General features: G+C 41.0%; 1 protein-coding gene across 1 annotated transcript in view; it reads left to right on the forward strand.

Annotated features, from left to right (window-relative positions):
• LOC125895482 (arf-GAP with coiled-coil, ANK repeat and PH domain-containing protein 2-like) overlaps window positions 1–27,941 on the forward strand; it is a 74,011-nt gene that overhangs the window by 37,059 nt on the left and 9,011 nt on the right. The window contains exons 7-22 of the mRNA XM_049587354.1: window positions 764–808; window positions 891–986; window positions 7,814–7,888; window positions 17,088–17,200; window positions 17,683–17,734; window positions 19,379–19,479; window positions 19,637–19,742; window positions 19,984–20,192; window positions 21,051–21,120; window positions 21,353–21,447; window positions 21,724–21,911; window positions 23,358–23,450; window positions 24,639–24,871; window positions 25,040–25,149; window positions 25,256–25,366; window positions 27,019–27,080. Of these exons, the coding sequence (XP_049443311.1) occupies window positions 764–808; window positions 891–986; window positions 7,814–7,888; window positions 17,088–17,200; window positions 17,683–17,734; window positions 19,379–19,479; window positions 19,637–19,742; window positions 19,984–20,192; window positions 21,051–21,120; window positions 21,353–21,447; window positions 21,724–21,911; window positions 23,358–23,450; window positions 24,639–24,871; window positions 25,040–25,149; window positions 25,256–25,366; window positions 27,019–27,080 (1,759 nt within the window). The remainder of the gene's footprint in view (window positions 1–763; window positions 809–890; window positions 987–7,813; window positions 7,889–17,087; window positions 17,201–17,682; window positions 17,735–19,378; window positions 19,480–19,636; window positions 19,743–19,983; window positions 20,193–21,050; window positions 21,121–21,352; window positions 21,448–21,723; window positions 21,912–23,357; window positions 23,451–24,638; window positions 24,872–25,039; window positions 25,150–25,255; window positions 25,367–27,018; window positions 27,081–27,941) is intronic.

A 27,941-nucleotide genomic window follows, 5' to 3' on the forward strand; every position in this document is an offset into this window, starting at 1 on the left:
ATCACATTCCTCATGTCCCTGCATTCATGAACACAAAAAGGAAACCCACTGAACCCAGGTTAATGCATAAGCATATGTGTTAAATCTCATTCTGAAGCTGCCTCGCCTTCTACAGTAGCCAAATGCATTCACCACACCCAGTCAGTGACTCCGCTGTCACACAGGAGTCATTAGCTCCTGTCAGTCACAATGAAGCCAGCCAGCATCACTGACTGTATTTACAACCTGTCATTATTTATCTCTCCTCGGCAACATTACAGAAACCTCCCAGGCTAGATGAGCAGCTCAGTGGTAATTAGCTCAAGATGAGGAAGTGTCTGTACCAAACACACACAAACACAGAATCAGAGAGACAGGCAGGAGGCTACAGTGAATGCAGCAGGGCAGTGTAGATGATAGGTGAGACAGGCTCCAACAGCCTCTCTGAGTTAAACATGAGACATGGAGCTCCTCCTGGTGTCCATACTGGGAACTACTGTCCAGTAACGCTCGGGGTGATGGTGCGATTTTTCTGCTTCAGTTCCACTCATTTCACGCTTGTCTGCTTTCTTTTATTTGTCCCTTTCCTAAGAAGTCCTTTTTTTTAAATTTCTTCTTCAGTATCTTATCTCATTTCCCCCTCTGTCGTCTGTTCTTTTTGTCTTGCGTTGTCACAGATATGTCTGGGACTTTTCCTCGGTGATTTCCTTATTTCAGTTTTACTGAAAAACGTCAACAATAAAAACCCCTTCCCACTTCTCACTGCCTTATTATTACATTACAGATCAACGTGCTACAATCAAAGAGACGATCGGAGATCCTGAAATCAGTGAGTATAATTTTCTTACATATCAGATGATCTGTGTAGCAGCCATTACCAGCTCTGTGAGTGATCACTGTCTTCTCCATAGATGTTGTCCTTCATGTATGCCCACCTGACGTTCTTCCACCAAGGATATGACCTCTTCAGTGAACTACAACCTCTGATGAAACAACTAGGAGGACAGGTACAGGCTACAGTATACACACACATACACACCCATGCAGTATCTGTGTGTTTCTAGGTGTTGACAGTAACCTAAACACAAAGTATCTGTAGCAGTTATACAGCGCTCTGTAAGAAATGCTGTAACTCAATACTTGGACGTATTTGGACTACAGAAATCAGTGATTATATAGAAAATATATTTTTCCTTCTCAGTATTATTCATTAGTCTACATTTTTACATCATTAATGAAGCAAGGTAATTATGTTTTTTATGTATTGTTGTAATTCTGTTACTTTTTTAACTATTCAGAGAGATTTTTTATCATAAGTTTTCCAAGTTATAGCTTACATATTGGTGGCATGATGCTACAGTGGTTAGCACTGTCACCTCACAGCAAGAGGGTTTCAGGTTCGAATCTAATGGCCATCTTGGGCCCTTCTGTGTGGACTTTGCATGTTCTCTGCATGTCAGTGATGGTTTGCTCCAGCTTCTCTGGCTTTCTGCAGGAATCCAGAGACATGCAGGCTAGGTTAATTGCCCTTAGGTGTGAATGTGAGTGTGAATGGTTGTCTGTCTCTGTGTCAGCCCTGTGATAACCTGGTGACCTGTCTAGGGTGTACCCCGCCCCTTGCCCAGTTACAGCTGGGATAGGCTCCAGCACACCCTTGATCCTGAACCAGGATAAGCAGTTACAGGAAATGAATTAATGAATGTTATATAGTTTACATTAATTTTATCTTGGTATTGAACTCTGTCTTAACGGTTACAACTTCAGTATTTTTCAACATGGACCCTATTATTACTTTAGTTTTTGTGTCTAAATTACTAATGGAACAACAATTTTTTTAATTGGTATTGAGTTGGGGTGTTGCAGCCAGCAGCAGTGAAACAGGCTACAAAGTAATGTTGTGTGGCAAATGTGCAGTGTCAATTCACATCCACTGAAAGTGCTTGATTTTACACTTACAGGCTCAGATTTTTATTATAAGTGTCTGACAATGTTATGTATGCAACTGCCGCCAGACTCGTTTTAATTTTAGCACGTATAGAGCCAGCATATTAAGGGTTTATATCAACCAAACCAGAGTTGATGATTGTTGGAACAGTGGAAAAACAAAACAAGATGATTTTCCTTAGTTTTATCTTGTTATTGTCAAATTTGAATGAAGTGTGTTTTATGATGATGATAAAATTACTGTGCCTTTAAATGGAGTCTGGTGGGTTTGGGTTTGGCTTTGGTGATTTTGGGGCTGTTTCTGGTGAAACAAAAAAGATCTATCCCTTTAGGAATCCTTTTCATAATGTTGTCAGACCCTTACCATGACAATCTGAGCCTGTCAGTGTCAAAAACAAACACTTTTAGCGGACATACGAGAGTGCATATATATGCTCGGAGTGGCTACACTGCAGGCAGTTTCCCAGCTGTAGGATGTAGCGCTCTCGCTCACTACTGGACCACTTTTAAGAATTGTTTTTTCCATTTGTCACTTTGACTTAAAAACACTGGGAAATGGGGTCTAGGTTGAAAAAAATAAAAAGTTACCCTTTGACTTTGTCAGCTAAGAAATTAATTTGGATGGGTCACAATTTGTGTTTCTCTTTTTTTTTCTCCCCTTTAATTTAAATTGAAAAATAAACACTAAGCTAGTCGTGGGTGAACACTCACAGTGTTATTAGAACATACAGTATAAACTCTTCCAACAAAAGCAAACATGAGTCTATTTTGAGCAGAGTAGCGGAATAAATGTTGGCTAAGTTTACATACCAGCGCTCTGTCATAAACACGTTTTATTACAGAGACAGGGACAATATTGTTTAACAGTTTTGCTGTTCAGGGGCTTGTTTAGAGCTTGGAGGGAGTGTTTCAGGTGATCAGGTGAAATGTTACTTTTGGCCATCTTCTTAGTTTGTGCGTAAGTGGTCGTGGGTGTACTCTAGCATCATTAGGGAGCAGCACAACTGCACTTTGACCTTCTGCCTTCACCTCCAGATGACCTCCCTCCTGTCTTTGTGTTTGTGTTGCTATCCTCTGTGTGTGTGTATATGTGTGTGTCTGTGTGTCTGTGTGCATCCTCTGATAAACACAGCCTTCCCTCTGAGCCAGAGGATGGCCCGAATGTGACTTTAAGATGATTATCACTGTGGAGCTGCTGTAACAGTGTGCAGGAATGAGGAAGAAAGCAGCCAGAGGGCTGGGAAAAGGTTTTCCACAGTCAGACTCATTGACAGTCAGCTGAGCGTACACAGCAAAGGAACACGAGATTGATTCCTAAAGTTTGTGGAATATAAAGTCTTGAGAACGGAGCAGTAGGAGAGCTGAACGAGAGGACGATTTTGCAAGACCAAGGAAGAAAGGAGTCCAAACACAGAGTGGGAAGCTGGAGAGTAGCAGAAGAGTAGAGGGAACTTCTTAAGAGAAAAGTGTTACTTGTAAACATGTTTTTCTGATGTTTGAACCAACAAGAAGGAACCAAACCATGTTTTTTATTTGAGAAACAGAAAAAAAGACAATTTTGGAAACCAGATCTGAAGAGTTGGGACAGTGGTCCTCCAAACTGGATCGGAGAGAATGGTGTGGTTTCTAACCCTCAAGCTCTGAAGTTGGAACCATCTGACGTTGGTACTGTCAAGAAATTGACAGACAGAACCGACGAGCGCTGGGAAAAGAAAAGGGGGGATGACAGGAGCCACTTTGAAAAGCAGATTTTAGGAGGGGATAAGAAGCAGAATGTAATCTTCTCAAAGCTAAAAGTGATTGAAGTAGAATGGAAAGGCATGGACTGTAAGCCTTCAGCACTGAAAAGGCTGTGAGGATTGTGTGAGGGAAAAAAGGGAGAGAAGTGCAAAAGACTGTTTCAGAAACCAGATCCTGGAGAGGGAGGGAAAGCGAGAGATAGAGGGTTGGTTTCAAGCCGATGAACAACTGAAGTATAACTGCGTTGTGCGGATTGTAAGCCTGTCGCACTGAATTTGGAACAGTGCAAAAGTGAAAGGAGGGGAAGATCAGAGGCCGAGCTGTGGGGAGCACTGACAAGAGGATTGTGGATTATTTCTTTTCTCCTCTCCGTCATGAAGCTGAAGAAGGTGGAGAGGCTGTGCAGGGAGGTGTGGAGGAGCTGTCAACAGGTCTGATAATATGACTCGATGCCTGTAGCCAATAAAAAAAAGATCAAGGGGGGTAAAATTAACACAAGACATTAGGCATATCACAGAAACTACTTTTGGTGGACGACTTATTGTCCCAGAAATAATTGCGATAAACAATATTATTGTCATTTTAAGACTGTTCAATGCCACTGACATAATATATTAAGGGTAATGAACTTTTAACTCTTAAGAATATTCACTGGAGAGGACGAAAGCAGTGTGACCATGTGTATTGATGCGTGAACACCAAGTACTGATTTTTTTTGTTTTTGTTTTATAGATTATTGATATTTTAAATACAATTTAAGCTCTTGGTAGCAGACCACAAAAATAAAATAAGTTGCTTTTCAAGTCCACTAGATATATTTCGCTGCAATAAAATTGACTTAAGTAAGATGAATGGACTGAAAACTTTATTTTATTAGGTAAAAACAAATGTTGACAAAATTTTTCTATAGGGACATAATTTGCAGTTTAAAAAAATGGCGTTAAATTGTAATATATGTCATCACAATACTCAGCATATTGTAAAACGTTTAAAATTGCAATAATATTGTATTGCAGCTTAAATATCATGATAATATCATATCGTGGGACCTAATGAAGGTTTTTTTTTTATTTTTTTTTTTTTTTTTTTATTTTCAGTTCTTTCGACTAAGTGTTGCATGTAGGCGCTGCACCCAAGTCTTTTAATGGTCGGGAAAACCTTGCAGTTTATTCTCGTATAACGTTAACCAAATGTTGGTGACATTCTTATGTAAACAAATAAGCATCGGAATACAAGGGCATTATCGTACGATGTATGGACATGACCTCGATAATTTTTGCTGACCTTGATTAGTTGATAATGTAATTATCGTGACAGAGACTAACAAAATGCTCGTACATTTTGGTCTTCATCTATTTAAAAAAAAAATTGAGCTGGTTTCGTACTCTGGCTTGGAGTTAAAGCAATGTACACTACAGTATAGGCCCTTGGTTACCTGGCATGGTATTGCTACAAGTGTTTTTGCTTGGGAACAGGAGATAGACTAAAAAAAAAAATTATGAAAAATATTTAATAAAAAACAGTGATCAGAAGAACACAGGAAGTTGTTGAAGTTACACACAGTAGTTGCAGAAAACTGAGGAACTGTTAATGAGTTACTCAGGTGGTATATGGATAAAAGCTTAGTAACTGATACAGAAGGTTACAGCAGGGGGGATTACAGGACACTTACATTTCCAACCAGCACTGTATCATAACAATGTGGGCAGTATGTGTAAATGAACTGTAATCTTCCCTCCATCTTACTAGCACCCAGATCTCCCTGCTTATCTCTCACCTCACATCTGTAAAAACATCCAGCGAATTCTTACTGGCTCCAGGATTGTTGTTCAAACTACAGATTGTACTCCTGCATTTTTGTTTGCCCACCATCACGGACACAAAGAGCATAGAAGTGGATTGAGAGAGAGCCTCCCTCTCTCTTTATCTCAGACCAAATTCTCATGATACCATAAAACCAGGCAGTGGTGATTAAATATAAACCAAGATTCTGTTACTATACTGCCCTTTTCTTCCCTACAGTGTTTTCAGAAAAATATTTTAGAGCACTGTTTGGCTGTAATATGAGAATTTGGGATAGGAAGTGGGCATCATAATGTTTACTGTATTGTGAAAACGGAGGCTTGAATAGCTGAGATGAAACAGTAAAACTGTTACTGCATTGCCTTTTTCTCGAGAAGAAACTTATTGTAGCTTACTGTTAAACCGTAATTTGAGATTGTTTGTTACCAGTCGGCTGACATATAGTTTTCTACATCAAAACATACAAGCCCGTAGTACGTCACCCACCAGCGGGAGCATTCATTGGTCCGGTATATTATGGTAGTTATAGGTTCTCTAACTCTTAAGCAAAAGCTAACGCCATACAAAAGACCATCTCTCCAGCAATAAAATATGTCTTTAAACATGGAAATATTATCTGGGATCATATATTTTGTTAACCTTTTAAACTAAGATTGCTGTTGGTCCATTTTGAACGTGTTTGAATGACCACTTGATGATGATTCATGCCACTTCTTCCACCTTTGCCTTGGAAACAGCTGGACTGCCTCTAAATATAAAGATAATCTGCTGATTGCCCCTTTCCATGACACAAAGCCTCAGGGTTGAACATGTGCTGAATGAATATGTTCATTCAACAGGATGTTTTGTATCTTTTCCATGAGTCACGCAGCTTGTCACTACAGTTTTACAAGTCAAGGCAGATCAGAGCAGAAGGGCAAGTGACCATCAGTGTGGTTCTGTGGTCTGTAGGTGACAAACAGACACAGTGAAACATCAGAGGCGTCTGTCCTTGCTGACATCATCAGTGGGGGCTGCACATGTAAGATAGATAAGATGTTAAAGGTAAGGTGAGTCACAAAATGTGCAGAGATACAAATGCACACACGTACCTGTGCAGATACAGATAGGCAGCATGGACTGGACTGGACAAGTCTTTGTGGTGCGACAGGGGAAAACATTTCCCATCTGATGTTATCAGCCTGCCGTCCACCCATTTCCTCTGCAAACAAAACAAAAGACCCGGCTCCCTCAAATAAAGTCTTCTCTAAAATTTGGATCACAGCATTTTTGTCATATTTTGTCATAAAACAATATACTCAGTGAAAGAAAGCACAGTGAATTAAGCAGATAATAAGTAAGATGTTGTTTTTCTGAGCATTTCAGCTGTTAAAAGCTGCAATACAAAACTTCAGCGCCACCCGAATGGAGTAAACTGTTAGTTCCGCCCTCTTGTATCTCATTTGGCACACTGACTTCTCTGTAACCCATTATTACAAATTGCCATTTAGCTTAAAGTTGTGGTACAGTAACTGGTGTCTGTAAAACCAAAGCAGGCATTAAAAGCACATGATGAACCCAGCTAATCTGTAGTAAACATGCAACACTCATGTTTCATATGCAGACACCGATCCTTGTGTGTTTGAGGTTTGAGACGCAATGATTTAGGTGAGATTGCGGCCATAGACTAATCACAGCTGTGAGGCAAACTGGCACATTTTCGGCATCCCCCCTCTGACCTCCAGCAATCACTGAAGTCCTTTTTTAATTTTTTGCTTTCATCTCCGCTCAAAAGACCCGTTGTATTCCTCTGCACACGCGATGGTTACTCACGGGGACGAGGAGAATCAGTCACCCCCCCCATCCAATTTCACACATGACGAAGCCTCCACAGCACGGTCCATTTTGTTTGGAGGAGAAGGCCTGTCTTGTCTCGATGTGGCCCGTGGAAAAGTTGTTTATTCGCTGGAATCATTTATGCTCTCAAAAATGGAAAGGAAAGCTTCTGTGCACAAATGCTTGCAAACACCTTTCAAGTGCAGAGGGAAGAGAAGGTTCTCGTTTTAGTGGCCCAGCGTTAGATTGTATGACTCACACTCACTCACCTCTTACTAGCTTTCTCTGTGATTGTAAGGTGCGATAAAGGATGTTAACATGTAGGCAACAAAGCAAAACATCCTGACATATGTTGGAATATGTTTTTATTTGTGTTTGTGTCATTTTGGGTTTCAGTCCTTTTGAATTCACCCTAAACAAACAATAGGTTTTCTAAAAACAACAACTTCAGAATGCATCTTAAATTGTTGTGTGCACTATTTTGAATTAAATATGCCTGACCAGGAGGTTTGATTCTGCTCTTCTCTTGCAGTTGGACCAGCTGGTGGTGGATGCTGCCAAAGAGAAGAGGGACATGGAGCAGAAACACTCCACCATCCAGCAAAAGGTAACACACTTTCGTAATATAGTCCCATCTTCACATGCACACTGTCACACTTTGCACACAAGTCACAAAACAGTATCTGGGGGCACAAGTCCTGGCCCTTTACACTCTGTGCTCCAAGAACAGTTGAGCAAGCTTCTAACACCTCAGTCAACTTTCCCCTTTCCTGTTATACCTCACTATGCTACGTGTTAGTTAAAAATATTGAAAAGAAGACCAAATTTTGTTGCATCTTAACAGTTTGCTAATGTTAGCAAAATGCTAGCTATACAGCTAGCTAACGTATAGCTACATCAAGAGAAGTTAGCCTGATGTCAGATCACCAACATCAGCCGGGTTTGCTTCCTCCTTATTTTTGTGGTAATGTTAATTCATATCGTTTAGCTTTGTTCACAAAGGTTAACACAGTGAATATATCCTTCCATCACATGTCACTTGTTGTTGGCTTCTTGAAGCTATGTTATTTGACACCCAGAAACTGTCTAATAGATTTTATGCTTCTTTTTGTCAAGCTTATCAAACTAAGTAACAGTAACTAAGGGCAGTCAGTTGTGAATAGAAACCATACATGACAACGTGATCCTTCCTTCCATCACCCAGCAACCTGAAAACTTACTCAATGTGTGCTCAACATGACCAAGCTACGCTGAGCCTGGATTTCTCCTATATGTGTAGTGACTTACTGTCTGTCAGATACCACAAAGCCTTTCTCACTGCACACAGGCCTCCTCCCATTAAAAGTAAACCCACGGCACTCTGCTGGGATCTTGCAGGACTTACCTTTGTACCCCACGGCCTCTTGTGCTCGTAGCCCACTGATCACAATCTCTTTCATGGCTACCACTGCTCACCTGCATTGAACTCTTTCTGAGCACTGTGCTGCCAGAGTTGGGGTCAGCGTGATAAAGTATTACAAGCTTTTGGTACACTAAAGCACTCAGAATGAGTTAATTGGGACAAATCAATTATTTTATTTCATATAAAATAGTTTGCCCAAGGGAGCATTCACATATTAAACTATCAATTTCAGCCATTTACTGTAAGTTTGTCATTTGAGTGAATGGAGGTAGTGCTCCGCCCTCAGGTGTAAGGTGATCCCTAAGGATGATCTCAGCCACACACTCATGCATTATTGACAGCCGACGGAAACCCATTTCCACACAAACAAGGTTGAGTTTCAGTACCGTCCCATCTCTGGTCAGCACCCATGCCAAACTTAATATCCCCGATGAGTCACACTTGTTGATATATTGCCTACCAGAAAGGCAAACCAAGCATGTTGACAAGGAGTGAAGTGAAAAGACATTTGCTAGTCCTTAAAAAACATTTGTGCCTTCTGTTAATTTTGGACACTGTTCCCATTGAGCTTTGGGAACCCACAACAGAGTAAAAGTTAAGCAGGATGTGGGGTGTTGTGTTACAATATGTGGTGATGGTAAATTGCCCTTAGCTTTAATTGTATATCAAGCAGCATCATTAAACCAGACACCATCTGCCAGCTCTTTACCCAGCTGCTGGGCTTCTGTTAATTTGTCTGCCTGTCAGTGACGTTCATTTCAATCTCCAACTGTATTTTAGTCATACATCTTTTGAGATGTCGTCCTTTTTTCACCCCTTCTTTTGTCCTTTCCTTCTGCTGCTGTGTAATTTTTTGTGTCTGCCTTCTCCGTCTTTGTTTTTCTTTTGCCTCTCTCCCTCCCTGTCTTTCCTCCTGCTCAGTGAGTGACGGCACGTGTGCCAACTTCCGCCTGTCCTTGAGCCCCTATCCTCCACCTCCCCTCCCTCAATTTATCTGGATGCTATTTATATGTCGTCTCGCTCCCACTGCTCTTTCTCTCTGTTTCATCTGGCTGTGTACACACGGACACTCCTAACCAACTGTCTCTTCTTTTCTTTTACTTCTGCGCTTTCTCCCAATCTCTTCTTCTTCTACTCACTTCAGGCTGCTCTGCAGGTAAGTTGTGTTACTCTTCCTTTCTTCCCCTCACTCTCATCACTGTGTCATGTCTGCATGGTGGGATAGATACTGTGCACGCTGTTGTAACTGCTTTGATTCCACCTCTGCAGCTCACGTCATGTGTAACGAGACGAGTGAGCCGGTTCATCACGAGGTTAAACTGATGATATGATGCCATTTTATTCATTGCAGCCATCACATGTGTCCTTGTTACTTTTGCAGTCAGTGTATATAAGTTGACCTCAATTCATTAATCAAATTAAGACTGTTCTGACACTTACTGCACATGACTTTTCATACTGTATCATGCTGCTTGTTGTGTGCTCAGCTGGGCTCAGCTTTTTACAAATGTAACACTAAAGTCTCTTTCATATCGGCTTCCTTGCTTAGGGCAACGAAGCTGGTCTTTGTCACACTTCTTTGCAGTTATCTCTCAGAGGTTTCGAGGTGAATGAAGCAAAGCATGCTAAGTGCGATGGAAAAGAAATGTAGTGTTCTGGCATATTTGCTGTGGAAATTATCAAAAGCAACATTTGCTGTTGAGATAATTTGGTAACACTTAACTATGGCTTCACTCTGTCAGTTAAACTTGTGTTTTACAACATTGCAGTGCTGCATTATTTAATGAAACACCACATTAATATTTCCCCAGTGTCGCAGCTCAAAGTGCACAAATCACCAGGTTGGAGTGTAGCATCTTTTCCAAAGAAACTTCATTAAGTTGCATGTCTATATAGACTCTATCTGCTTCTTAAACCCTTCTTCTTTACCACCTTGCAGTAGAACATACAATGTGGACTCAGGGAAGTATAACTAAATTGATCTAATGATCTGTTTGGCCTTAGTGACTAGTGCTGTCACTTGCACCAACATAAACAAAACAGACTTCTATGCATGTCTCTGACTCCTCCTCTTGCTGTTGTAGTTGCGATGGTGATGCAGGTTGTTACTCATGTTACTCATGATGGTGTCCTCATTGTTTGCTGGTTGGAATATGTATGAAGGCTGGGCATACTGGCAGTGCTGTAACCCTGGGTAGAGAAGTATTTTATACCTGAGTGTGAGCCAGAAAGTGAGTTTTGAAAGCCAGAAGTCTTGTTAAGTAATTGGTTAATAGCCATATCAGCCCCCATCTTTTTATCTTGTGTTATAATGTGCTATATGTCACTTGACACGAAAGCCTGTACGTCTTGCCCCTTTTAGGATATTTTTTCATGTCTTTTCATTCCTATTCACACCATTGCACACAGGCCTTTCTCATTAACATTGTGTCGATAAAATCTTCCATCCTCCCGGGAGTTGAGGATGTGTTTGTATGCTTCCTATCTGCCTGTGTGCAGCAGAAGTACTGTGACCACATGGCATGACAGTGTAGCAGTGGTGCTACAGGAGAGATGGACGGGCTGCTGACTTAAAGATTTTCCTGTCTTGTCTCGTAAAGAAATAGAATTTGTGTCATTGGTTTTGAAATGGCCATGATATCAAAATGGTCTAATTGTTTTTTTTTGTTTGTTTTTTTTTGTTAAGGATAAGTCTGTCATTCAGCATCGCTAAATGAGTAGCTGCTTTATTAGCGCACACACGAGGGAGACGGGCGAGTGAGGGGAAAAGCTGAGTGCATGTCTGTTAAAGTGAAGTCAGTATAAATGTTTGATGCCAGAGCTCCTCTGCACGGTCCACTTGATTATTCTAACCCATCAGTCACACCAGCGCCGCACACACACTCACACATACACACAGGTGACCTTCGCTTAGGCCTCAGGAGGAGGAGGAGCAGTGGAGGCAGTGATGAAAGTTTTGACAGACGTACACAGCCACAGGAGAGGAGGAGGAGGTGAGGGTTGGTAGAAGAGACAGGCCACACTGCTTAGAGTGACACGCTGCCACTGCGATGCAACACAGGAAGACTTTGAGATAGTGGAGATTCGTCAGCCTCACGGGGAAACATTCACACACACACACAGGGGCTCACGCTCCACAAAGTCTGTGAGAAATGAAGATTTTCAGCCGTTTTCACTATGTCTGGTATCTGGTGAGTGCACCTAAAGGAGAGAGATTGAGTTAGAGAATGTGTGTGTCCATGCATGTGACAGTGTCTCTGTGCCAGAAGCTATTTATAGTGACAGTCTTTGTTTATGTTTGTGTTTCTGTAGTGTGATTGTCTGTATGCCATTTTTATTTAGACAAAACCCCTGTGTTTTAGCATAAGGAAATACAGATTTCTTTTCTCTGTGTGCCGTTCTCTTGCTGTGTGTGATATTTTAGGAGGTGACTGAGCTCGAGTCTTTACCAGACTGCCGCAACTTTTGCGCTTGGAGGTCGACCTCCGTACGTAGAGTCACCGCATCGATTTCCATCTGACTTCCGCTTTGTAACCCTACCTTCCCCCTGTCTGTCACCTCCTCTCCTCTCCTGCACACACTAAGAGACTGCATTGCAGTGTTTGTGTAGATGTTTGCACCTATTGTCTGTTTCCTCATTTTACAGTGCTACACATGCATCACTGTTGAAGTGTCTTGATTATGCAGCATGTTTATTTTGATGCCTCATTGTTGATGCCCGTGTCTGCGAGAGTGAACTCAGGTTGATGGGTTGAAGTCAGTGAATGGTTTGTTGCTTTGCAGTCCATTGTCACTTTTGCTCGTGAGATAATAAATGAACATGTTTCTGTTGTCAGGCAAAAACCTCAAATCACTTAAGTGTTTCAGGAACTAACAACAACAGCTTTACTTATAGTTTGACCACTACCTGTTTTTTAATATATGTAACAAGGTTGAAGATGTTTGCCAAGGCCCAAGCGGTCACAGAGATTTCTCAACCTATAGTTGAAACAAGAAAACCAGAAAGGTTTTCACATGACAGCTCAAGTGTTGCACTATACTGTATGTGTTTCATTCTGTGCTCTCAGTCATAAGTAGGTATTTCTTTTAAGATTGTATGGATGTGTGTGTAAGATAAGGTAAAGTAAGGTAAAACTTTAATGTCCCAGAGGAGCAATTTAAGACACAGACACACAGAATCTAGTATCACACACTGTCAGGGGTAAATCATGGACAATTACTGGTCACTGCTGGTAAAGATAAGTAATAGCAGATGGGACAAAGGACGATCTGTAATGCTTAGTGCTACAGTTAGGGAGGAAAACCTCTGCCCTGATGGAAGCATCTGAAACTCAACATAGAGGTGATGTTAAAAGTCTGAGACAATGGACCCAGCTTTAGAGAGTGTGTGTGTATGTGTGCCATTGAATGCACACCTTTATCATTATGGTTGGTGTTGTCATGTTTCCGGAGTAAGGCTGAACCGTTCATGATTTCAAAGTTTAGTCATAACATTAACATAAGAATTCTGAATCAGTATTTGAATACTGTGCACTTATTTTATTTATTCATTCATTTTTACACGTGTATTCATTTCGGTTTAAACCCAGTTTTTCTTTACAGTTGACTTCACTAATATTAGTAGTATTATACTATTTGTAGAATTAGATTCCACCTATGGCAGTGTGGGATTGTTTCCAACTTGTGTGATTCCATTAACTCTTGAGCACTGAAAAGTTCAAGAGTCAAAATTGAATTAAAAAAGATAGATGTTATCCTTTCCAAAATTACCAACATGTTTTTATCTAACAAAATATTCAGCTTCAATCTATATTTGTTAGTGTTCTTTCAAAACTTTCAAAATCAACATTTTCAGTGCAGTCACCTGCATTAAAGGAGCTATATGTAAGAAATCTAAAGCAAATAGTCGTAAAATTCTCCTAATATGTCACAGAGACTAAGGAATAATGTTCATATAACATACTGATCTCACCGACGACAATAGTACAGCCAGAATATTCGCATTTAAAAAACATTTTTACAGTCTGCAAATCATGTTTATGTTTTGAAACAAATCAGTCTCCAGCGTGCCGCTGTCCAGCAACCTCGAATCTGTAGGGGAAGGGGGGGCGGACACGACTTGCAACTTACAGCCTTAATTGTTTCCATATTCAATCAGGCATCATACCAGTATTGGGATTCAGTGAAAAATGCATTTTTGTGACCTAAAAAATGTAGTTATTTGGGCATTTGTAAGAATTGTGCGACCCTTTTGCACTCTCAAGGTTAATTTGATCCACCTTTTGGAAAAGGTGATTTGTTGAATGCCTGGAAGGGTATTTCCATTATCTTTCTGTTCAGAAGCTTAATACAGACACAGTTTGTTCCCCTTGTGCACCCAAAATAACCTCAGTTGTCCCAGTGTATGTCATGCTGGAAAATTGTATGTGTGTGTGTGTGTGTGTGTCTGCATCCATCTGATGCACCATGCTATCACTGGGCAGAGGGGTTTAACTTAAGCTTTTGCTCAGGTTACATTTACAGATCTAACCAATAGCACAATGTGCATTCACAAACAGACAGCGTGCAGTCATGCACTAGAAGTAATGCTTTACGTCAAACACACATACAGTATGTCAGTCTGACTGTTGAGTGTCTCTGTAGGCAGATCTCTTCATTGTGGCAGTCTGCAGATTTTAGGTTGTTGTTGTTGGATCTTTGCACAAGAGCAGTTGCCAGACTTACAGTTTATAAAGGCTACATGTACAGATTAGTGTGAATGTTTGAGTACACTTTATTGAAGGGTGCTTTCATCCTCATTTCTAGACAAAAGAAACTGAAAAGAAAATCTAAATTGTAGTTAGGCTTGAAAATATCACATAGAAAAGAAAAACATGGAGAAAAACAAAGACATAATGCAGCCAAACTTTAATAGTTTCCTCCACTGAGTATGGGAATGTGTATAATCTGTATGTATATGATTCGTCCCCTCATTATGAGCATGTTTAACATGATTGCTTTCCAGGAAGTAAACAGGAAATAGTAGTCATTGTCACCACCAGCTGAATGACTGAGGTCATTTCCACTTAGCACATGTTGACGTATTTAACTTACAAAGTTCACTCTACTAGGGTTTGTCTGTGATGTGTTTTTGTTTATTCTGTAGTCTGTTAAGTGTTTTGGTCACAGGCCAGCAGTTTGTGCTTTTTTAACATGTCAGAAACTATATCATAACATCTGACAGGATAATGGTCAGCACGTATGTATGTAAAGATGCCGTCCAAGGAATGAACATTAGCTGTTTAACGTAGCTGTTTCAGTCCACCGAACTTTTACTGTATACAGTAAATATGTCTCTCAAAAGCAGGAGAGCAGGGTTAAACAATTTTTTGTTTCATAATGAGGGACAAGGTGAATCTTTTTCTGGGTCTCTGGATGTTTCTATAAGGACAACGGAGAAGGCGATTCCAAAGCTCATCGCAGTAACACATCTAGAGCGGTAATTGGTTGTGGCGATGGTGACACTCGGTGTAAATTGACTCCACAAGGACACACACACGCACATGCATGCATCTTGGTGTTCAGTGTCACTTGAGGCTGAGAGAGTGGGAGGGTGTTGGGAGAATGTGGCTGCAGCTCAGGTAGTTAAAGCTGGACTGGCCACGGGGGCCGTCCCATGACAGCACACCAGACTGGGTTACAGCAGCAGCGGCAGAGTCAGCAAGAGAAAGGATGCATGAAAGCTCACTTTGCAACTCTACTCCTTGGAGGACAATAACTAACTCGCTAACTGCCTAGCTGAACATCTAACTAATTAAAACCTTGAAATGGCCTCGTTATATGCAGGTTTCATGCCTATAGGGTTTGTTAATGTGACCTCAGTCCCTGATTCAGGGATTGTTTATGTGACCCTCTGAGTATGTGAATTTAACTTCATCAGATGGAAAGTCTTAGTTTTATTTATAATACACAGATATTATTTTAGCACATTATATATTATTAGGACAAACCAGATAGGTTCTGAGATATGTTATGTCCCCTCCCCACTTCAGAGACAGAGGGAGATGTGGATGAAGGAGAAATTGAAAGAGCCTGACGTATTTTAGTGATGTGGTGTATGACTGAACATTAGAAGATGGGTTTTTTTTTTTTTTTGGCTTTTTGCCTTTACTAGATAGGACAATCTAAGTGTGAAAGAGGGGATGGCATGCAGCATAGGGGCCACAGGCTGGAATTAAACCTGGGGCTGCTGCGGCAAGGACATTGCCTTCATATATGGGACATCTGTTCTGCCCACTAAGCCACAGAGCGTTCCAATAGATGTATTTTAAACCTCCCTTCTCGGGCAATACGTATAATTGCAAAATCAACCATAACCGTGCAACCATCAGCTGTGTGTGTGCGTGTGTGTTGTTTCTATCTTGTCCTGTTTGTAGTGTGAAACATCACTCAGGTCAGTGACTACTTTTACATGCACAAAATATTCTGGCTTTTGTCCTTATTCCAAAAAGACAAGATTTCCTCCAAGTTGTTTAGATGGCTAATGAAAAAGAATATTCCACTAATATTTATGTTTACGTGTACCTGTGTATACTCGTGCCCTAACGAGTTGTTTATCATGTCAAAATATGGGAAAGTGGAGCGACTGGGGCCACTTGTGCCATTTGGCCTCACGTTTTCCCCTGGTGGCAGACTTGTTTGACAGTGAACACAGCCTCCCTCTTTAATTTCTTCAACCACCTGTTTGAATAAGATTAGCACTGCGATATCTGCACGCATCCAAATACCTGTTAATATTCAAGTCTTTGAAAATGTTTAAAAGTAGGATTGTTTCTTCTTCTGGCTAGAAATGTGGACTTTTCCTTTGAGCATGCATCTCTACCCCAGCCTTGTAAGTTGTTGGCTAGTTGGTCTGTGTATGGAGCATGAACATGACAACGCACAGAGCTGACCGTAAAAACCCCAACTGAGACACATTCTCTGAATGCGCTGTATACATGTCGCAAGAATGCTCGTAAAACCCCAGTAATGCCTGCATATCCCACATGTCTTAATCAGCAAATGATTCATTCGAAAAAAAGGGCCTTTTTCAGAATATGATGTTCACATGGGTCGTTTCAAATTCTGAATATTGTCATATTTGGAATAAGGGTGGAATATTAGCGTGCATGTAAACATGGTCAGTGAGAGAAGCAGCTGAGAAGTGCTGCTCTGTACAAGGGCACTTAACACAACTGAGACTGATGACCCTCATTTGTGACTCTGGGAAAAGTGCTGAGTCACTGCTTACCCTGGAAGAAATTGCTAGGACCAAAGAAAAATATCAACATTTTTAAATGCTGATAATGTGAAGATTTGTATTTTAACATGCTTGACTTTCTTTCTGTCTGTCTCACCTTGACGCTTTTTTTTTTTTTTTTATCAGGACTTCTCGAATGACGACACCAAGCTGGAGTACAATGTGGATGCAGACAATGGCATCGCAATGGAGGGTTATCTGTTTAAGAGGGCCAGCAATGCCTTCAAGACGTGGAATAGGTACGGCAGACACAGCCCCATTAGCATCTCTATGAATACATTTAGAATTCAATTTAATGATAAGGAATCTCCATAGTGGGCTGATTGTGGGTTCAGGAGGTCAAACCCACTCATCAGAATTCAGAATAGAGATGTTAAAGCTGCTTTTCATTTTGATACCTGATGCAAGAACTTTAGAATATATTCGATAGGGATTTTTTAATCATGGTCACAAGATATAATTGGGTTGCCTGCAGAAGGAAGAGGGTAATTCTAAATTGAGCTGTTTGTATTTTTTTCTCCAAAATGTACATTAGGTGTAGTTTTTTAGAGTATTGTAGTTTAACTGTATTTAATACACCTGAATAAATGTGTCTACTTATCAGCTCTCTCTAGACATCGCCATCCCTCTCATCCACACTAATATTACGTCAAAGCGTGTTATTTTAGGAGCATCAACAGCAACAGCATGTGACTTTGTTTTTCTTGTGACCTCCTTTCAGGCGTTGGTTCTCCATCCAGAACAATCAGCTAGTTTACCAGAAGAAATTTAAGGTATGTCAAGTGACTCCCTGCACGCCGACCACAATCAAATATGCATGTGTTTGACTTCCAGCACAAATAAACCCCCCATGTATTTTTAACAGGGTGCTTCATTTAAGAGCTGTAGTAGGCAATGGACGTTTAGTGTAGGGTAAGCCACAGCTGTGTGTGAAGATAAGATGTAGGCACTACACAGCTCCTACATTTGGGAAAAGTCACATTCTGCTCTTTTTCTGAACTACATGTAGCATCGTTTTGTATTGTATACCACTGAAAAAAATGCTTGTGTGTTGAATTTTATCACCTAGAGCAAACATTTTTGCTGCATTTCTAAAGCAGGTGGACTAATACAGCTCGTAGCTTTGTTAGACACATTTTGTATTTCTCTTAAAGGCTACCTAGCGGACCCTATTTTCCAATGTTTTTGTGCCTAAGTGACAAATGCTGCCAACGCTACAGCAGGCAGCAGTAGAACAGGCTGCAATGTAACATGTCGACTTGTGCTTGTTTTTGTCACTGATAGGCTCAAATTGTTGTTTTAAGTGTCTGAAAAGATTATGGAGAGGATCCTGCAGAAGTCAATGTTTTTGTTAAAGAGTAACATCATTTTTGTTTAACCAGAAACAGAAGCAAAATTACCATTGCCAAACCCACCAAACCATCTTTTTTTCATTTTTTCACTGTTCCAGCAATCACTCTGGTTATTTCAAACTCATGTTTGTTTGAAATAAACCCTTAATTCACCCAGTTATATGTGAAAATATGCTGGCTCTAGGCATGCTAAAATTACTATTTATATAACTGGACTCTGGTGACTTTAGCTTTAGTGATTTTGTGGCCGTTTCTGGTTAAACAAAAAGGATACTCTCTTACAAAACAGTCTATCTCTGTGGGGATCCTTTCCATAATGTTGTCAGACACTGAGGATACATTCACACTGGTGCTATTTGGTCTGCTTCAAACGATCCCTGGTCTGCTTCCATGGATAGTTCGGTTCGTTTGGAGTGGTCTAAACGCTCCTTCGAACTCTGGTGCAGACCAAATGAGTGAACCCTGGTTTGCTTGAAAACTGAGCCAAAGAGAGGAAGTGAACCAAAGAGAGGAAGTGACGCAGAGCACAGTGCATTTTGGGTAGAAAAAAACCAAAGCCAACAGCGCGAACCGGGAGAAGCAGAGGTAAAAAAAAAAGTTGGCAAATGTCTCGTGGGCAGACGTGGATTAGTGAGGAGGTGCAGGCGCTTACCCCAAGATTGCATAAATTTGATGTTGCTCCATTGTTTTTGTGGTTTTTGTGATTTCCATTTTCGATCCTGGCCAATCGATGAGCCAACAATCTGAGCATGTCAGTGGCAAAAACACTGGACTTAGATTGACGGTGCACATATTCCCTGAGTGGTTACATTGCTGCTTCTTTTACGGCTGCAAGCTGCAGAGCTTTCACTCACTTGTTCCTATTAGTTACTTAGACTCAAAAATGAGAAAAAAAGGGTCAAGGTTGAAAAATACTGAAGTTACCCTTGAAGCACAGTATGGAAAACACATCTATGCAAAGCTGTTCATAGTCAAAGTCTGTCATAGAGTCTGTGATTACCACTGTGTGCTTATGTCTGTCTGTGTGTACTGTGTTTAACCAAAGCTGCTGTATTGTCCCCCCAGGACAACCCGACAGTGGTGGTGGAAGACCTGAGGCTATGTACCGTCAAACACTGTGAGGATATAGAGCGTCGCTTCTGTTTCGAAGTGGTGTCACCCACCAAGTAAGTCCCCCATCAGTCTTAATGAGTACCGAAATATGCTACTAAAGGTGGGAAGGTGAAGTAGCAGTGTACCCACCTCCTCCCATATGCACACAGACACACACACACACACACATCCAGCAGACAGCAGTTGTGTGATGCTTGCCTGTCCCAACAGGAGCTGTATGATGCAGGCAGACTCAGAGAAGCTGCGACAGGCCTGGATCAGAGCCGTCCAGAACAGCATTGCCACCGCTTTCCGCGACAAGGGAGATGATGGCGAGGTAAAAAAAACAAACAAACACACTGAGTCGATAGTTGAAGGGATTCACACATACTTTAGATAAATAAATGACGTGTTGACACTTATAGAACACAAATTTCCCGCACCCCTATTCAGTTTTTCTGATTCTGATTTTTCTTGTCTAGACTGTGCTGCTACATTTACACCACAGGGATGAAGTTTCATTCTCTTTTTTTTTTTTTTTTTTATCTTATCCCATCTTAATGTCTCTCTCATGTCAGAAGCTGGATAGGAAGTCGTCCACATCGACAGGGAGCCTGGACTCTGGTGGTGAGCCAAAGGAGAGATCACTGAAAGGAGAGAGTGCCCTGCAGAAGGTCCTGGCCATCCCAGGAAATACCTGCTGCTGTGACTGTGGCCAGCCAGACCCCCGCTGGGCCAGCATCAATCTGGGCATCACCCTCTGTATACAGTGCTCTGGTATCCACAGGTAAAGTGCTATGGTTTTTCTGAAATTAACCCTTATAATAATAAAAATATCAGACTATAATGAAAAGAATAATCACAAAGGAAGATACAAAGTCATGAAACTCTTAAACAACTGGTCTGTACCTTTAACTACTATGTCAATTCAAGGAGGAACAGAGAAACCAATAACTGAGGAAGCTAACATAAGTACATTTCATTTATTTATCTATGCAGGAATACAGTTCATTTTGAGAACATTTTGGTTCAGTGGAAACTGGAAAGGATTAAAAACAGTAAATGCATGTTTACTGTAGTTATGGAAAGTCTTTTCTACCAGGGCCTCGTTCAGTTCTTTGTAAAAGCTGTCGATCTCTGGGGATTTATGAAATGTAAACTCGCTGTTATGAACACCCAGCCTGCTTGGGATGTTTTGACCTTTCATTACTTCAATCACCAGAGTAAAATATTTAATTATTATTCAGGCCAAATTTTAATTAACGAAAAAGTGTCCAGGGATTCAGGCTATCCTCCTCACTACAGCTTATTAAAAGGAGTGGATCTTCATTGTGATTCCTTAACCAAGGATTAGATTAAAGAAAATACATTTCCCTAAATGAGTTGTGGTCTCTGCCAATCGTATATCTACAAACAAACAAAACTGTACAGCAGTTTGAGCACTGCTTCCTTCTCTACAAACTGTTTTTGTGGTTAATGCTGCTAAGCCTGAAAATCTGCAGACCCCAGTTTCCACCCTGTGGCCAAAACCTAAACTACATTTGTGTGATGAAAAGTATAATGGTCTTTTAGCCCTCTCACAGTTAAAACATAATGAGCAGTGTCACTGTGCTTTTCTTTAAATGCTTCAATCTTTCACCTGCAGGAGTCTGGGAGTGCATTTCTCTAAGGTTCGGTCTTTGACTTTGGATACATGGGAGCCAGAACTTCTAAAGGTAAGAGAGGACAACCTGATATACACAAATAAATGAAGGAGTATATGAACATCCAGTTAAGCTGGATTCTTACTCTTCATCTAATTACTTTACCTGCACACACATTTATTTTATTTTCCTCTGTTTCCTTCCTACGCTTGACAATTACTATAGAGGGTGTAGTTGTAGCAGAGTCATGCATTCCACTCTGGGAGTGTTTGATATTACTAATTGTATTGTCCACCTTTCACAGTTAATGTGTGAACTGGGAAACGGAGTGATCAACCAGATCTATGAGGCTCGACGAGAGGAGCTGGGAGCCAGAAAACCACATCCAGGAGATCCAAGGTACAGAACTGGTAGAAAGCATGGTGGTGTTTTCTAAACAAAAGATCTACTTGTAAGTTCTGCAATAGAGTAGATGAATAAATAAACACTGATTCTCCCCATTGATTAATTTCTGATTTAAAGAGTGGGGCCATCTTTGTTCTCTTCCAGGTTTTTTTTTTTTTTTTCAAAAGGACTTTAAAAAGAAGAAAAGAAGTAAATATACCAGCAGTAGGTTGAGGGCCAAGTTAAATTTCTCACCTCGTTTACCAATAAAACTCTTCTTGTTCCCAACAGACACGAGGTAGAGGCATACATCAAAGCCAAATATGTGGATCGCCGGTTTGTGCGCCGGCCGTCAGACGAGGAGCTTCGCAACAAAGTGGTGTCTCTGAGCAAACAGGAGAAGAGGCTGAGCAGCAGCTCAGAGCACCTGCCCCCAAGACCTCCACCACCCACCCCAAAACTTCGACCGGGTCAGTCAGGTCAGTGGAAAAATGAACAAACACAACACACCTTCAACCTAAGAGTTTTTGTTTTCTGTCACCTGCCCGTCATCTCTTAAGTGAATGAATGAACACTTAATGAATGAGAATATTCACAGAATCAAACTGACAACATTCAAAGTCCTGATCCTGATCTCCTGGTAGTTTTTGTCATTTTCCTTTAATTTCAATGATCAACTACTTGGATCCATCCTGTTTTCTACATGTTTGCTTTCCACCAACCCAGTTTACCTGCTTCATAAAGAATATAATCACAATTCAGACTTTGGATGTTTATGATTTATAAAACTTCTAGCGCCTCAAAGTAACAGTGCATGAAGAGGGTAACTCCAGTGTCATTTGTGATTGTGGCTTTATTTTTTATTGTATGCTATGTGATTTTTGCACTGCTGTGGATAAGTGTCACCCATGGGCATACTATATGTTCCCTGTGAACAGCATATGCCTGAGCCTTCTTTGCCTCCCATTGCTTCTTGTAGTCTGTCTCCTCCAGTGTCGACAGAGCTGATAGTTTAACTATCTCTGCTTTCACCCTGCCTTCTTCTCTCTCCTCTTCCTCAATCTCTTCCTTTCATCCTCTCCTGCTCCGTGCTTCTGGACTAACTCCTTGCTCTCACTGCCTACCCTGTAACTCCCCACCCTGCCACTTAATTTACACCCTCCGCCTTCCAATTCCCAAACTTCCATCATCCCTAACGTAGCTGTTGCCAGCGGCACGGAGGCCCGCCGCGACTCTCTCTTCTGTCCTGACGAGCTTGACTCGCTCTTCTCCTACTTTGACAACTCTGCCAAGCTCAGGAGCAGTAAGTACTAAACGCTTAGTGTTTCGCTTGCTTCTCCATCCCCTCTGTCCGGTTGTATTCACTGCTTTGGGGCTGTGGACTAACAACCCTTCATCCACTCCTCTGTTCCTCCTTCATCCAGACCTTCTTAATGGACCATCCCGTCACGTTAAGAGCATTGCAGAGCATACCATGTTTTGTTTTTCCCGGGGGTGGGAAGTGTTTCTTTCACTAATAGTTTGTTTGGTATTTACATTCATATCTGTGTCATCATATTTTTGGTATTTAGGGACCTCAAACATAAGGTGATGGTGGGGATCTGTCCTCCAGTTCTCTTTCTGTTGATTTCAGCCGGGGACGTGTGTGTGCACTCACTGTACAAAATATTAGGACCACCAGCTGTTCGTGGATAAAAATTAGCAACTGTCAAACCAATGGAATAAAAACGAATTAAAAATGTTCACATATTTACAGATCAGATCAACATCTTTATCAAAAGGTGTGTGAGGGACTACATTAGGCGGATAAGTGATGATCTTAAAACAATCAGCTGGAAGGTGTTCCTTATATCTTATACAGTCAGTGAGTGATTGACGTCTGTGTGTCGTTCCACAAGTCCTGATTCAGACGATTTGTTTTACAGTAAAAAGTGCAGACAGCGGCATCCAGAACAGTGCTGATGGGAGCAGGGAGATGCTGGCCACCACCCCCTCCAACAACAGCCTGACAGATGCAGGTAAGACACAACTAGTGCACCCACACACCTCTGACATGCCATTACATAGACATTCCTGCCTTTTGAAATCTAAAGCAACAGCCGTATTAGCTACATTATAAAAACATCTTGCATAAACATTATGAGGGACAAGGAGATGCTGGAGAGCCACAGGTGATTATTGCAGTTTGGTGTATTAACAAACCTTCAGAACATAAGAAGTCACACCTTTGTTTGCACCATTGCTACAACGAAAAGAGAGGCATTGATTGGTGTCATCGTAAGAGCTCTTAGTGACAAGCTACCACTCAGAGACAACTGCACATGAGCTAATACCCACCCCAACTTTAGTTAAAGACAAAAATATTGAAGTCAAAGGAATATCATTAGTTATTGGACAGTTAAGGAAGTTAAATGCAAAGGTCTGCAAAGGCAGAAATGGAATATAATATTCATAGTTATGTTTTCATTAGTGTACAATGACCTTAAAATAAGAATAGTTTTGTTTTTGTTACCTTAGTATGAGTCGTTTAAATCTATACACAGAGCAGACCCTCTTTCACAGAGTTCACCATGTTGTTTTACAGAAGCCCAGAACGGACAAATCAGACACTGGTTATAGATAGGGCCCTTGCATCAGCCAAATATGGATTGGCATTTTATCGTCTTAATGTTGTATTTATTGTTGAGAAGAAATGTCTTGCATCTGTCCTTCATGTCACCAGTAAAATAGGTTGTGAGGAATCTGTAAAGAATTTAAATGATAGCTAATGCAGTCAAACTGCGTAGGAATACAGTCATTGTCCCACACATCATGTACTATCTGACAAGTGGGGAACACGTCAATAAAATCAGACCACCACTATTTCTCCACAACTTGTTTATTTGAAATCAAAGGTGTCAATACTAGAACAATGAGATGCTGTTTATTATCGCATTTGACATTATTTTGTCTCGTTCCTTGTGTGTTGTAAGAGCTGTCTTTCTTGTCTCTGTGTAGTGCAGACTCTGTTCATATCTGCTTTTATAGATTTTATTTTCAATGCTTTTATTCTTAATATTTGCCCTTTAACCGTTGCCTGCCAGAGGACGACAGAAAATTAGCCTTTCTGGCTAACTCTGGCATATTTTCAGAAATGTTATTAACATGCCCTATCCCTTTCAAATAAATAAAGTATGCTAAGTATCTCTGTCTTTCCATCTTTTCAGATGCTGCTGAGTCTCCGCCGTTGCCCATGCCTGCCACACTGCCTCCTCCGTCACCCTGTAAGGAGGTGGTTTTCTACGAGCCTAAAGAGTACAGCTCAGGTCTGCAGCTCTACTGGGCAGCATGTGCCCGCAGCCTGCCAGACATGGCAGAGGCACTGGCCCACGGAGCCGAGGTCAACTGGGTCAACACAGAGGACGACAAGAGGACGCCGCTTATAATGGCGGTGCAGGGGGTGAGCATCACTACAGATGATCCAGTCAGCTCAGTGCCATCAGTATATTATGAATGAAGTTTCAGCTAGTGGAACAGAACAACTGACCTTAAGATAATAATAGTGCTTACAATTTGTACTTTGTCACTGTAAAGTAATGTAATGTGTTTTATTAATTGTTAATTTCAGGGTTCGCTGGTCACCTGTGAGTTTCTGCTCCAAAATGCAGCCAATGTGAACCAGCAGGATGCTCAGGGCCGAGGACCCCTGCACCATGCCACCATGCTGGGACACACAGGGTTTGTCTTACACATCTTATCATCATTATGTCCCCCATTATGTTTACAGTGCAATTCAGACTGTGTGTGACCTCAAAAATATGACAAACCTTTCTGTCTGTTTCAGGCAAGTGTGTTTATTCTTAAAAAGAGGAGCAAATCAAAATGCTGCAGACATTGATGAGAAAACACCCCTGACGATAGCTGTGGAAGCGGCCAACGCAGACATCGTCACTCTGTGAGTGTTGTTATCATTATTGGTATTAATGTTAATTTTCTGTGTTTATCAATATTTATTCTGGGAGAGATGTCTGATCTTTCACACTGTTAAACATAACGAACCAGCACAGCTATCATCTACATGGAACAAAAAAAAAATAAAAATCACCGACCACTGATAGTGATGTTTTGTCAAAAAGTGCCTATGATTAGTTCGTAGATTTTTTTTCACAGGTTTTATTAAAATATAAAATAAAACTTACAAGCGTGTATCAAAACCTGACCCAGCTTAAAAGGAAAATTCGCTACCTTTTTTGAGGATGTCTAATCAGTGTTAATTGAGTTTTCCTGCCCGAGAAGCTGTGCTGGCAGCGACTTCATGTACCAGCATGCATTGTGCACAAGCTTGTGACACACAACTAATCCAAGCAGTAGCCTCGCTGATCACACCAGAAGTGCATTTCTCCACGCTGGTCAACAAGCGAGTCTGCTCCTCTGTTTTTTTCTCTCTCTCATGTTCTGTATGTTGCTCTCTTTTTTAGACACAACTGATAAATATGGAATTAGTATGTAATAAAAAAAACCTAGCTGAGTCTATTTCTAATAAATGTAGGGGATGGGTAGATTATCTATGTTTTCTTGCCAGATTTGCTGGCAGAAAAGATAGACTAGACACAGAGCGGAATCCAGAGCACATCCTTCTTGGCAGAGACTAGAAATCCAAGCTGAAAAAGCTTGTAGTTCTTCCAGCCTCCAACTATGTCACTATCATGTCAAATGACTGTGCTGGATGCAGGAAAAACAACAGATCTTGCAGCTGCGAGCTCCACTTTCTCGGTCAATGTATGCTCTGAGGAATTTATTGCTTCAAGTGACTCCATTTACCATCAACACTGATTGGGCATCCCCATGAAAGGAAGCGAATCTTCCCTTAACTGTCTGCATTTATCAAGGAGTAACAACTTTCTCCACAAGGTGTCACTATTTGATCAGTTATGCAGTGGACGTCTTTTACCTCTGAGCTGCCTAACTGTGTGTTTAAAAACTCATCCAAGGTTCCTTGCAATATATTGGATAACCTTTGGTAAGGAAGACCTGACAGTTATTTAGCATACCACATTGATAACGCAGGTGGATATACATTCAGCCAAGCATGCAGGATTGACAGGTGTGCTACATCATCAATATTCATATTCATATTCATCAATCATTTTCACTCACGTAGTCCAGAATTCAATGAATATAGTTTTTGAAAGATGAAGAGAAAAAGTTATGTTTCCCATCTGTACACTTCTGTATAAGGGGTGGTCAGGAAGTAACCAGTATCTTTTGATGGCTTTTTTTTTTTTTTTTTACAAGTGGATATCAAAATGCCAGACATACATTCATCAGGACACCTCCCCTGAAAATCAGCAAGTCCTAAAAATAAGTGATGGAAAATTGAAAGGGCAGATCAGTGTTAAATATGCTCTTTATTGCTCTGTGAAATTCTGCCCAGAAAGGCCTAATCATGTGACACTCCCAAAATACATGCCAATGATTGGCTTCCCAAAACACAAACTGTCTTCAATATTTGGCATCCCCTCCACAGCAAAATGAGCTTTCTGCATCTGTGTGAAGTGAAAAAACATTTTCCCCCAGACTAACTGTGACTTATCTGTCATTTTCCAGGTTGCGACTGGCCAAGATGAACGAGGAGATGCGAGAGGCGGAGGGGCCCTACAGCCAGTCAGGTCAATATAACACCAACAGCCCCACCGAGATGCAGTACAGGAAGTGCATGCAGGAGTTTATTAGCCTGCAGCTGGACGGAACTTAATAACTGTCCGCTCATGTCTAAACACAGGAGCAACACACTGTCAAACCAGGCTTATCAGAGGAAATGTAAAGCCCAGGTTTCAGAGTTGGGGTCAGTTGACTGAACAACTGCGCATTAACACCCAGACAGTTTATCATCAGTGGTTTGATTATAAATATGAGGCAACTTTTTTATTAAGTGACTCCCAGGTGATGCAATTTGATCCACTGATGAGAGTGAGCTGAGCCCGACTCTGTCAGTCATGCTCCTGTGTCCTGCTCTACTGTGAGTGTCATCTTAACAGCTCCTGCCAGGTGCTGTGCCAGCTGCACCGTGGTGTCAAGTCAGGTGCTATACTGTATCAATGTGACAGGGTTAAAGCCATCGACTCTGGACATTTCTGAAGAGTTTTGTTCCAAAGTGGAACATGTACGTTTTCAATTAAGTGACTGTTACTTATGTAAAATTATAGATAGCACAAAATTAGAAGTAGACAGTCTGTACTTCCTCCCTTTAAGTTTAAATCATATAACCTTTGCTGACTCCCTCTGTTTTAGAGGCTTTCAGTGGTTTAAGAGTAGCTAACTAGAAATTTGTGTTATTTTTGGAGGGGTAAATGCTTTTAATTTTTCCAATTAGTGTTGTACTATCAGTCACAGTATCTTTGCAAAAAAAACCTAGCTACCCAGTAACTGCCACCAGTATCCAGTGACCTCAAAGTGATGGCAGTTTTCTCTATCTGGCAATAATCGTGACTTTTGAATGACATTTTTTATTATCTGACCAGTCTGAAGAG

Source organism: Epinephelus fuscoguttatus, linkage group LG10, assembly GCF_011397635.1.
Source record: "Epinephelus fuscoguttatus linkage group LG10, E.fuscoguttatus.final_Chr_v1".
Classification (NCBI taxonomy): domain Eukaryota; kingdom Metazoa; phylum Chordata; class Actinopteri; order Perciformes; family Serranidae; genus Epinephelus; species Epinephelus fuscoguttatus.